The 12,550-nt window shown below is 41.0% G+C and overlaps 1 protein-coding gene across 12 annotated transcripts in view; it reads left to right on the top strand.

Moving 5' to 3' along the window:
* PPIP5K1 (diphosphoinositol pentakisphosphate kinase 1) overlaps positions 1-12,550 on the top strand; it is a 61,699-nt gene that overhangs the window by 20,336 nt on the left and 28,813 nt on the right. For 8 of the 12 annotated variants that reach the window (XM_053462014.1, XM_053462010.1, XM_053462008.1 and 5 more), the window contains exons 15-25: positions 200-325; positions 798-845; positions 3,078-3,199; positions 3,639-3,821; positions 4,780-4,921; positions 7,055-7,278; positions 7,479-7,606; positions 7,811-7,925; positions 9,384-9,491; positions 9,728-9,844; positions 10,512-10,676. In XM_053462014.1, the coding sequence (XP_053317989.1) occupies positions 200-325; positions 798-845; positions 3,078-3,199; positions 3,639-3,821; positions 4,780-4,921; positions 7,055-7,278; positions 7,479-7,606; positions 7,811-7,925; positions 9,384-9,491; positions 9,728-9,844; positions 10,512-10,676 (1,478 nt within the window). The remainder of the gene's footprint in view (positions 1-199; positions 326-797; positions 846-3,077; positions 3,200-3,638; positions 3,822-4,779; positions 4,922-7,054; positions 7,279-7,478; positions 7,607-7,810; positions 7,926-9,383; positions 9,492-9,727; positions 9,845-10,511; positions 10,677-12,550) is intronic. The other 4 variants (XM_053462016.1, XM_053462013.1, XM_053462011.1 and 1 more) reach the window with 1 other exon arrangement.

Here is a 12,550-nt window from a genome sequence, read left to right as displayed (position 1 = left end):
GGAGATATTTTGTAATGCGATAGTAATGTATAACCAGGATATGTTGATGGATATGCCAAGGCTTTATTTTTTTGCCCATGCCTATGAACCGTTAAATAAAGATCAATAAAGTACAATACTTGGATGCTATTACTGAAACTAGTGATTTTAACAAGGCTTATTTGGTTGTGACGTTCTTGATTCTGTCTTGTGTTCACAGATGCCAGAAAGGATTCCCCATCCTTATTACTAGTCTTGAAATGGGGGGGAGAATTGACCCCAGCCGGACGAGTCCAGGCAGAAGAGCTTGGCCGGGCATTTCGCTGCATGTACCCAGGAGGCCAAGGTAAGCTGATTTTTATAATCTATACTGATCCTTCTCCTTTTGTTATTTGTGCCGATGCCTGCTCTTTGCCTGCTCTCTTTATTAGCCCTGCAGAATATTTTAACCACTGGCTGACTGGAAATTCTGTTCTATTTCAACCTGATTTCACCTTTCCACAGTGTTTAACTGCACAGTTTGGTTTTGACTAAACTTTCATAGTTGGTTCTGTTACCTGAAGTATGACTTGTTCTTCTCCCCGAGTATATTTTCTTTTACTAATAATATAGAGATACTTCCCCTCTCCCTTTGTCTTTACGCGACTCTTTTGCCCCCCCCATCTTTTTTCCGTATACAGTCCTTTCTTGGTGTCCCTTCTGTATCTTAGCCGTGTAATTAGGTAATAAGTATCCAAGGTCTCTCTGTCTTTGAGTCCTCATTGAGAATGAGGAGTTTAACTGTTTTGTCCTTTCTTTATTGAATCAACCTGTTTTAGTGGATGGTAACATCCCGGCCTTGGGCAGTAGCTCTCCTGTTGACTTTGGTAAGAGCAATGAATGCCAGTGTGATCTGAACAGTTCCGTTAGGGGAAGCAGTTAATGTTAACAGTACCACACCACTAATATCTCCATGAATTGAGACTTTCTTGTGCTTAACCTTTCCTCCTAACTGGTTGCAACAGGGGTAGATTAACAACGGGACCAAAGGGACGTTTTGTTGTCGTAGGTGATGTAGGGTGCCAGATGGGGGTCATCTGCTGCATGGGGCCCTCTCCTTTTTGTTAATATAGCTTTATTTAGTTTTTCATTTTCACTAAATACCAGAGGGAATGCTAAATATAGTGTTACAATACCAAATAGTATAACCATCAGCACATCTCATACATGACATATCCTGTGGAGTAACACCAATACTTAAAATACACAAACAGACAACCAGGCTTTAGGATTGGCCCTCATCCACGGACCCCTAAAGCAAATAATGCCATAAAACAAAGAAACTCCATTTCTGTGGTGAGATCGGAGATGACAGTTGGCTTTTTCTTGTCGTGTGACGGCAGCCCGTTTGCAGTCACATGCCGTCCGTAAGAGGGGAAGCTGCGGGGCTCTGGGCTTGCAAGGAAAAAGCGAGGCTTGCCGGGAACCCCCCAGTATGTCTAAGGTGCTTAGATACCCTGCGTATCTATGGTTATATGAGAATGCATGCGTAGGCACCTTTGGGGTCTCTTCACAAAAGAGGAAGACCGCAAGAGAGTAGAACATTTTGTCTCCCAAATATCGCTCTGCGTTACCCAGTCAAACCATATCAGCTTCTCCTGCATGAAAGCTCTGAACTGGCCCTGCATAATGCATAAGTAATGTGGGAGATTTCTTATAACTCTCCTCACTGAGCATTATACAGGGCTTGGTCAGCCATTCTGCCCTTGATAAAGCAGTGATATCAGGAAGTTAAATATACATCACTCTGTGAGTAAGTACTGCATATTAGTGTTAAAGACCCAAGGAAAGCAGCGTGAGACAAATCTATATACCGTATATGTGGAGGCTAGTTATACATTTTAGGCATATATAATTATTTGGAGTGGGCCCCTTGTAACAGTGTTGCCTCGGGACCCCATGTGATCTGCCCCTGGGTTGCAATTTTTCACATTCATTTTGTGATGCAGAGTAAACGTAGGAAGAATTTGTGTCGCAGAACAGAAAATCCGACACGCATCTGTCCAGCTGTTGTGTAACTACAACTCCTATGATGCCCAGCTAGGCCATTTGCATGATATTATAAAAAGGATTTTGGCAATTGTACACAACAGCATGCTCTGTGAGATGCGTTATCCTATTTGACCAATACGGACACACGTTCTCCGAGATTATCGTACTGGGAGGAAGCATGCATTCATCATCTATCTATTGAAATTTGACAGGAAAGAAGGTTTTGTGTGTTAGATGTTTTCTACAGCGGTATTACAAATTGTTTTACATTGTGTAGGTTAAAGGGAATGTAACTACACACCAATAATGCAAAATCTCCATCAATGAAAGTAATTGCTGCTAATTAAACACAACAAACGATTTTACTCTTGCATTTATAGCTGAGCAATATGCGCATAACTTTGTTGATTTGGCTTTTTTGTCGCTGCTTTCCTTGCTCCTTTTATGCGGCCTTAACTTAAGATCACATCATAAAGAAAATTCTACCTGCTTTAATATGTTAGGTGGCCGGACCTTTCTTCTCACGTTTCTTAAAAATCTGATCGTGCTACGAGACACATCCGTCGCACTCCCACCTTTCTACCCAACTCTTCAAAGTAATAATCCAATGGATGCTTTTATAGAGGACTGCTGTAAGGCGGTCAATATGGGCTATGGAGATCCACAAGGCCATGAAATAGTATTGTGTCCAATAATATCTGCCAGTGATCCTTCCCTTCATACATCTCAGCAGGGAAAAGAACGCGTTTTGTCTCGGTGAATGATTGTGTAGAAATGTTTTCTTGGGAAGTTTGTTGTAGGAGAGTTTTTATTATATTTTTTTGGAAGAGAGATTTTTTTTATTGTGGTTACATTCCTTTTAAACAAAGTCTGCTGTGCTTTTTATTCCAAGTATCTTCATTCGATGATGTCTGTTCTCTCCTGAGCCTCTCTCCTGCAGGACTCTCTGTTTTGCAGGTTGTAAGAAACGTATTTCTACAAAGCTTAGAAACTATCTAGAGTGCCTTAAACTAGTCTGTATAATCCTGGTACCGTTAAGTGTTCACAATTTTCTGACGTATTCTCAGGCGACTATGCTGGCTTCCCGGGCTGCGGACTCTTGCGCTTACATAGCACGTACCGCCACGACCTCAAGATTTATGCATCGGACGAGGGCCGGGTACAGATGACGGCTGCAGCATTCGCAAAGGTGATTTTATTTTGTGTATACACCTGCACCCAAAGGTATGATACACTCCCTCTGTACAACAAAAATATACCTGCATATTACCGTAATCTATACGATGGAATAATAAACTCTGCGGTATGCGCTTTGGTCCGGATACCCTGTACGTTAATTGCCTACGTACCTTTTGAGTAATTTTGAAGAAAAACACAAAACAATGTGTTGTCATGGTGTTCTCTTGTGGAGGCAGTTTTTCTCCAGGTCCTTTTTACTAAGTAATAATATAATGAATAATAATAAATGAAGAGTACGCAAAATGCAATCTAAGTGTCACATGCAATTTGTTGGTTTTTTTTTTCCCCACCGTATTTTTTTGTCCTACTTTATCCACTGCATCCAGCAGGAACAAATTGTTATTCTGATGTTTGAGTGATCCGTTATTAATGCTTTGAAATGTCTGCAGGGTCTCCTGGCTTTAGAAGGTGAACTCACTCCAATTCTGGTGCAGATGGTAAAAAGTGCAAACATGAACGGCCTTCTGGACAGCGATAGCGATTCCCTCAGCAGCTGCCAGCAGAGAGTGAAGGCCCGTCTCCACGAGATAATGCAGAAGGACAAGGATTTCACTGAGGAGGAGCAAGAGAAGGTAAATCTGAAGCATTTTTAGCCAAAGGTTACACAAACAGTTGATTACACAGCCATGCTTTACTGAGAGGGTAGAGATAGATAAGGTGAACAGCCTCCCAGCAGAAGTGGTCGAGGTAAACAAAATGTTAAAATGGATGGGGTAGGTGTCTAGCTATCCCGAACCTAAGACAAGGTCGAAGACTGAGTAAGGTTTGATTCTTTAAGGCATTTTTACGGTTGTGCACGACAGCATTTTCAGCACTTCTGCTATTTCCTTGTTGAACCCACTCTCTTATTTGGTGTTTCCCCGACACAAACAATATATATATTTTTACTTTTTACCATCTGTTTCTCCCTCTTCTCATACTGCTGAAGGCTTCCTGAAGTTTGCGGTGTTCTCCCTATCCCTGATCACATTAAACATGGCGATCAGCAGCAGGGAAACCTGAATGGAGACCCAACTGGGGTTGCTACAGACCTCTTATGGTCTCTGTAACAGTGTAGGGATTTAAATACTAAAAAAAAGTGGTGGTGGCACATTAAATCACTCAGTTGGGGCAGTACATGTTGGCCCCAGCTAACAAGAAGGAGGTCACACTGATCTTCTGTGCAGAGGCAGGGATTTAGCCATGCTTGTGATTTAATAGTACGTCATATGGCGTAAAGTGATGGAATTTGGTGATGTGTTACTGGATAAAATGGCAGACTAGATGGACGGAATGTTTTTTCTGTAATGGAACACATATAATAATCATGTGTAATAATACAGGCTAAACTATCTAAATTACACCACGTGTTAGAATGAGAATTTTGAGTTTGAGGTAATGGTACTCAAGGTAACTTGTACATTGTTCAGAGCCAGAAGTCATACGATTTCTGTCATTCCCCAAGGAACATGATTTATAGTTTTGTTTTACATACTATGTTCCTGAAGATGAAAGCTGATGTGCAATGTTTTAATACCATGTGTTGTGTAGCTGGCTCCCACAGGCAGCACCTCACTGCTCAGCTCTATGGAATGCATAAAAAACCCAGTGAAGACATGCGATGAAGTTTTCTCCCTCATTGAAAATCTTACATCTCAGATCAAAAAACGTCTGGAAGATCCCAAATCTGCAGGTAACCAATGATAGCGATGCTTGTTTGTTCTTTGAATAAAATGCTCTTCTCTTCCATGTTTCTAAATCTCATTATGCCTGCCATATTTGAGATTTAATTGGCATGCAACCATGAGACATGATCTGACATTTTGACATGCAACCAAGAGACATAATCTGACATACTGACATGCAACCATGAGACATAATGTGACTTCATATATATGAGACTTCATATATGATAAATCAAGTATAATACCGTATTTGCTCGATTATAAGACGAGGTTTTTTTCAGAGCAAATGCTCTGAAAAATACCCCTCGTCTTATAATCGGGGTCGTCTTCTAATCAGACCTCAAATAGAGGTCTGATTAGGAGACTAAGATCCAGATCCCCCGCACCGCTGCAGGGGACCTGGATCCTCCTGTCGTCGCCCCTCCCCCCACACACACACACACTTACCGGTGCTTCCGGAGGTGAAGTTGGCAGCGGGGGTTTGTATGCGTCCGTCGCAAATACCTTCCCCGACTGTCAGAGATCAGAGTTCCAGAGTTCCTGATCGCTGACAGCCGGGGAAGGTATTTGCGACGGACGCATACAAACCCCCGCTGCCAACTCCACCTCCTTCCGGCTGCCGCGGAATGAGACGTCAACCCGCTGCCCCGGCAATACAGCAGGAAATTGGAAGCACAAGTAAGTAAGTAATTTTGTGTGTGTGTGTGTGTGTGTGTAGGGCATTTCTGGAATGCCTTATACCCCTATATGCCACTCTGGCACTTAGGGGGTTAAAAGGCATATTATGGGGCAGAGTGGCATATAGGGAGGTATAAGGCATTTCAGGAGGCAGAGTGGCGTTAAGGGGGCATTTAATAGTGCACTCTGCCTCCTGAAATGCCTTATACCTCCCTATATGCCACTCTGCCCCATAATATGCCTTTTAACCCCCTAAATGCCAGAGTGGCATATAGGGGTATAAGGCATTTCTGGAGGCAGAGTGCTCTATACAATGCCTTTTAACTCCCTTAATGCCACTCTGCCTCCTGGAATGCCTTATACCTCCCTATATGCCACTCTGCCCCATAATATGCATTTTAACCCCCTAAATGCCAGAATGGGATATAGGGGTATAAGGCATTTCTGGAGGCAGAGTGGCACATAGGGGGTCAAAAGGCATACCATGGGGCACAGTGGCATATAGAGGGTTAAAAGGCATATCATGGGCCACAGTGCCATATTGGTGTGGCAAGCCTGGGGGCAGATGTGCGTAACTGGGGGACAGGTTGGAAAATACAAGAAATAAAAACAAAAAAAAAATATTTTTCTCAATCATAGCTTTTATTAAAAAAAATAGTTTACATGAATTAACATTTACTGGTAAAACTTTTTTCCTTTAGGGTCGTCTTATATTCAGGCTTTTTCTTTTTTTCCTAAGTTAATATTCAGATTTTGGGGGGTCGTCTTATAATCAGGGTCGTCTTATAATCGAGCAAATACGGTACATACACTACACAATGTAGCAGTGTTAATAATAATCACAGAACAAGACATTTCATTGTGCATTTTGAAGACCTAACTCCAATGAGCCTCTTCTGCATGTGTAATGTGTAGTTAAATCGGACGTCTTCCGCATAACTGGGAGCAGCTCACTCAATACGCTCACCACGTGCCACTTCTCCTTGGGCCAGTTAAGCCTGTCCGGCACAGTCTCCATAGGGACCTTACTCCGTGCCACACGTGTAGCATGCTGAAATATGTCTTTTCCCTGTGCTCAGCATGGTAGATGGTGGTAAGTGGCATCAGGCCCAAGGCAGTGTTCAGCCACAGGACATCTCTCGTCACCACAGTGGTTGACCTATGCATTAAGCAGGGTCATCTCGGCTCTTCTTGAAGGACAAATAACAATAATATGAATGTACGTAAGACATACTGGTACAAAAGAAGGCCTTGTACAGACAATTTGGAGGTAGTGGGGTAATGAGACTGAAGGTCAGTGAAATGAAATGTATGTTGTCACGTTTTATAGATTTTTGAATTTAATTTTGTTTACGGAATTATTTATTGTTCCCTATAAAATGCATCTTGCCAAAAATGTTTAGGAGGGCATCCTTTACGCAATTTGAGCTCCATAGTTCCTAATACATTCCGTCTGTTCACAGATCTGCAACTATACCATAGTGAGACTTTGGAACTCATGTTACAGCGATGGAACAAATTGGAGAGGGATTTTCGCATGAAGAGCGGCCGTTACGACATCAGTAAAATTCCTGACATCTATGACTGTGTCAAGTATGATGTCCAGCACAACAGCTCTCTCAAACTCGAAGGGACAGATGAATTATTCAAGCTCTCTAAATACCTTGCAGATATCATAATACCACAGGTACTGCTTCCCCGTCTCCTCTCTTACTTAAATGGAGGTTAAGTCGACATGGCGAGGCTGTGATTAATAGACTTCCTTGTTGAGCAGGTACCTAACTCATATAACTTGTTTGTAGCACCCCTTGTTTTAACCCTTGTGATGTCAGATGTAGTTCTCACTCTTTGATCTCTATCATGAAGCCATTCTCTTCCTCTCTGCAGGAATATGGGATTAATGAAGAGGAGAAGTTAGAGATCGCAGTGGGATTTTGTCTTCCCCTTCTTAATAAGATACAACTGGACCTACAAAGAACCCATGAGGACGAGTCAGTAAACAAACTTCATCCTCTGTAAGATACTTCTCACTTCCTTCACACAAATTAAACAATCCAACATTTAACTTAATGGCCATCCCAAGTATGTCACAAGTTATGAGTCCAGTGTTCTTTAGTGCCTATCCTGTGGTCAGATTGATCATGATGCCTCTAAGCTTTTGAAATGTTCACTTAAGTAGCATATATTTGACACAGCTCATTGTATTTTTGTTTTTTAAGCTATTCAAGAGGAGTTCTGTCCCCAGGACGCCATGTGAGGACAAGGCTGTACTTCACCAGTGAAAGCCATGTTCACTCCTTGTTGAGCATTTTCCGATATGGAGGTCTCTTAGATGTAAGTGTGATTCAAAATAACTTGCGATTTCATCTCACGTATTTGATCCACGTGCATGTTAAAGGGACACTCCAGCCATCATATACACATTACAACCTGGAATTAAAATTGATTTTAATTTGCATTTCATGTAATAAAGGAAATACAAAAAACAGTCCAAATTGGTGAAGTGAAATGAAGAATATAACTTCTATAAATTCTAAAAAAACAACTGAAAAGTGTATTCACCCCCTTGCCCATAAATAAGATCTGGTGCTACCAATTACCTTCAGAAGTTACATAATTTGTTAAATAAAGTCCACCTGTGTACATACATACATACATACATACATACATACATACATACATACCTGTTCTGAACATCCCACTGAGCACCATTTAATCCATTATTATGAAATGGAAAGAATATGGCACCACAACAAACCTGCTGAGAGAGAGCCACGCACCAAAACTCACGGACCAGGCAAGGAGGGCATTAATCAGAGAGGCAATAAAGAGACCAAAGATAACTCTGAAGGAGCTGCAAAGCTCCACAGCTGAGATCTTAGTATCTGTCCATAGGACCACTTTTAGTCCTACACCCCACAGAGCTGGGCTTTACGGAAGAGCGGCCAGAAATAAGCCTTTGCTTACCAAAAGGCATGTGGGAGACTCCCCAAACGTATGGCAGAAGGTACTCTGGTCAGATGAGACTAAAATTTAGCTTTTTGGTCATCAAGGAAAATGCTCTCTGGTGCAAACCCAGCATCTCTCATCACCCTGATAACATCTTCCTAGGCATGTTGTGTAAATCAAATGATACAAACCCCTAACAAATCCATTTTAATTCCATGTTGTAATGCAACAAAATAGTTAAAATGCCATGGGGGTGAATACTTGCAAAAAGCTGGAGATGTCTTCTTGCTTGTGATATATCTCCTGCTGGCTTCAGCGCTGGCTCAGCACATGCTCCCATTGATTTTAATGAATGTATTGTCAGACTGTGGTGGAGCAGGGTAACTGAAGGGCTGCAGATTCTGCTTCAGGTAAGTTTCATGGAAAATGCATACTTTGGAGTACGTATAAGGAACTTTAACATGTATTCTTCATTAGTGGAGCTGCCGGGCAGAGATGCATTTACCCTCTGTGCTGCCCTAGGCCCAAAACCACAGTGCCTTCTAATGCCGACCATGGGGGCTGTGTTGAGTCGGCACAGCCTTCATAGTGTTAATTGATCTTCACTGTAACCGGCCCATTGAGCAGAGGGAGATTTCAGCCCCTGGACCTGCTGCCCTAGGCCTAGTCTATCTACACCAGAATACATCACTGCTGTTAGTAAACTGCCTGTTTAATCACTTAGTGATCAAACAATGTATTAAGGGTGATTAATAATAATACTCTAAAATAGCAAAATAAATTCTGAACTTATAAACACAATAATATATTTCAATTGGAAGTCGGCATGTTTTCTGGTTTTAGGAGTCCAAGGATCAGCAGTGGAAGAGAGCGATGGATTATTTAAGTGCTGTCTCTGAGCTAAACTACATGACGCAGCTTGTGATCATGCTTTATGAGGATAACAATAAGGTAAGTTAGAGCTTTTCATTGTCTGACTCCTTTTATTTTAAACAAAGCACAGGAAACTATGGAAATGAATACTAGTTACTCTGCTTATCTAGTATTGGGTGTCAACTCTTTTGCCTCTAAAGCACCTGGCTCAGGAGGGTTGATCGCCGATAAGGTGTTAGACAGTCAATGTTAGATGAATTGAATGCCCTTGCAATTTGCTCTTGATGCTTTTCTAATCACTTTTCTGTTTTCAGGACCCATCCTCAGAGGAGCGTTTTCACGTGGAGCTTCATTTTAGTCCTGGAGTCAAGGGTTGTGAGGAAGATGAAAAGGTCCCCATGGGGTTTGGTTTCCGTCCAGCATCAGCAGAAGTGAGGCTGACTCCATGCTTTGGGATATACATGTTTGCTTAACCGTAACTCTGTACGCTGAGAATGCAAACACACTTTGTTATCATCCGGTTCTTACAACTAGTTCATTGTAATAAGGAGCTACCCGGCTTGCCAATGCTTTGCACATCCTTGAGGGAAAAACAAACAAACACAAAGCTGTCTGCACAATAATGTTATTATTTATTTATATTGGGCCAACATATTACGCAGCACTTAATACAATACATATATTCAAGGGGTATGACAAGACGAGAATTGACAGACTAAGACAAACCGATACATTAGGTGCTTACAATCTTGGGTTAATTAATCAAATGGTTTATATAATGAACGTTTTTAGGTTTAAGGCTAGGCACAGTGACAAACACCTTCAAGTCCTTAATTCATAAATGGTTAAGTATATTAGCCTTAATATGATATTATTATATTAATATAAAACTCATGTTCAGAATGTTTTTTTTTATGCCCATCAAAATGTTAACCTATGCCAGGGGATTATTAAGATTGTGTATTACTTTATATCTTTGTGCATGGCTCACCAACTTCTTTGAAAGCTTCCATTAGAATGCAAAGCATTTAACGTAGACGAGTGCTGGCAAACCGTTGTGTAACTTACGCTTCAAGTCATGTAACCTTTTTTCTGTAGAATGAAGACAAGAAGACAGATCAGGGGAGTTTGGAAGACCTGTCCAAAATGAAAGGTACTGACGAGGTGGATCGTTCAATTCTGATGTCACCCCTTCCTTCAGAGCCAGTCGGCATTCATCGTAAATCACCTCTAACGCGTGCCAGAAAAACTGGGTCAATGGAGGTAAACTCTTAAAAGGCTGCTGCAGTACATTGAATATTCCTTTATATTTACTACGTATAACCAACTGGAGACTGGCCATGTTACGAGAGATTGCTCATTTTGTTAATTTTAAGATTTTGGATTAAAAAAAAAAACATGAAAAAAAAACAAGAATTCTTTATGAATATCTGTTTGTTATGCAAATGATTTAGTCATAGTAGGGTTGGGTTTTGTTTACATATTGATGATTTTAGCACCAAAGATAGTCTGGTGAAGTTTGCTCTCACAGTTCCATCAGCAGAGGGAACCCCAGCATCATTTTTATTTTCCACTCATGAACTGTACATTATTGTTTGCATTAAGAAATGTATACGTTGCATAGATTGAATAGATCTTTTCTATGGCCCTCATGGTGCATGAACAATTGTTTTTTTTCATACTTTTTTTGTATTCATCTGCCCATGGTATGCTTCTCAGTGATATCTCTCATTCCCCGCGTGTTTTGTGTATCACGTATATGTTGTAGCAGATTTAGAAATATATAAACGCTTTAGGTACAAGCCGAACCTTGACAAACTGAATGTTTCAAATGCAATTTCCATCAGTTTCCCGTTGGTTAAGTTTTTCTTTTGTCTTCACAGAGCCTTATTGGTAAACAGGTATTGCTTAATGCTACCAGTCCGTGTTTCTACTACCCTTTGGGTGGCTTTATAGCACGATTTTTAATATGAAGCAGAATTTGTGTGCAGTGTTGTTCCACTGCTCGTAATAATCATATAAGACGGTTACCTGTGGCTTTAACGCAGATCTTGGGTTCTCTGACTTGTGCCGAGTTCAGCTCATCTTGCTAATGCTAACCTAAACATTTTATGTTTGCTTTGCTAGCTCATATGACATCTCCTCAACTTTCCGCAGAGAAAGTTTAAAACCCGGCCTCAGGTCCTTGCATTCTGCTTCCAGAGACATGTTTTTAATGTGTGGCTTGTTAAGGATACCTGGGACTGTCTGACATCCATTATACATGGAAATATGCGTTCCTACTTTGTGATTGTTGAGCTCATTAGGCATAATAAATCCTGGCTTTTGGATTTTTGTTTAAGCGTATTTGTTTGGCAGAAATTGTTTTAAATGATACAGGAATGGCTTTGTATTATACAGGTAGCGTTCCCTAAGTGAAGCTTTACATGTCTTTCTTGTTTTGATTCCAACATGTTGGTGATCTCCTTGATCCTCCTGCTGGAGTGAATTTATCCATTTGGCATTATGTTCTTTCTTGGTATCTCAATGACTTCAACAGTTTATAAACTTATTTCCTTTTCCTCAAACATTTGATTATAAAACAGGTGTTGATAGCTTACCCTCTTATAAAGATGACTGAAATATATGTTTTTTCTGGGTTTCATGAGTTTGACATTTTTATAATAGTATATATATATAAAACATACATATATACACATTACACACACACAAATTACACACACACACACACACTATATGGACAAAAGTATTGGGACACCTGACCATTACAGCAACAGGGAATCATGACATTGCGTTCTAAATACATACACATTAATATGCAGTTAACCCCCCCTTTGCAGCTTTCCACAATATTTTGGGGTGTTTCTGTGGGAATCCTTGCTCATTCATTCATTTGTGAAGTCAGGCGCTGATGTTGGACCAGAAGGCCTGGCTTGCAATCTCCTTTCCAGTTCATCCCAAAGGTGTTCGTTGGGATTGAGGTCAGGGCCCTGTGCGGCCAGTGAAGTTGTCAAACTCATCCAACCATGTCTTTATGGACCTTGCTTTGGTCACTGGGGCCCAGTCATGCTGGAATAGAAAATGGTCATCCCCAAACTGTTCCCACAGAGTTAGAAGTATAGAATTGTCCAAAATGT

The sequence above is a fragment of the Spea bombifrons genome, chromosome 4 (genome assembly GCF_027358695.1).
Source record: "Spea bombifrons isolate aSpeBom1 chromosome 4, aSpeBom1.2.pri, whole genome shotgun sequence".
Taxonomy (NCBI): Eukaryota; Metazoa; Chordata; class Amphibia; order Anura; family Pelobatidae; genus Spea; species Spea bombifrons.
Note: the sequence above shows the minus strand (reverse complement) of the source record. Positions and strands in the feature narration are given on the sequence as shown.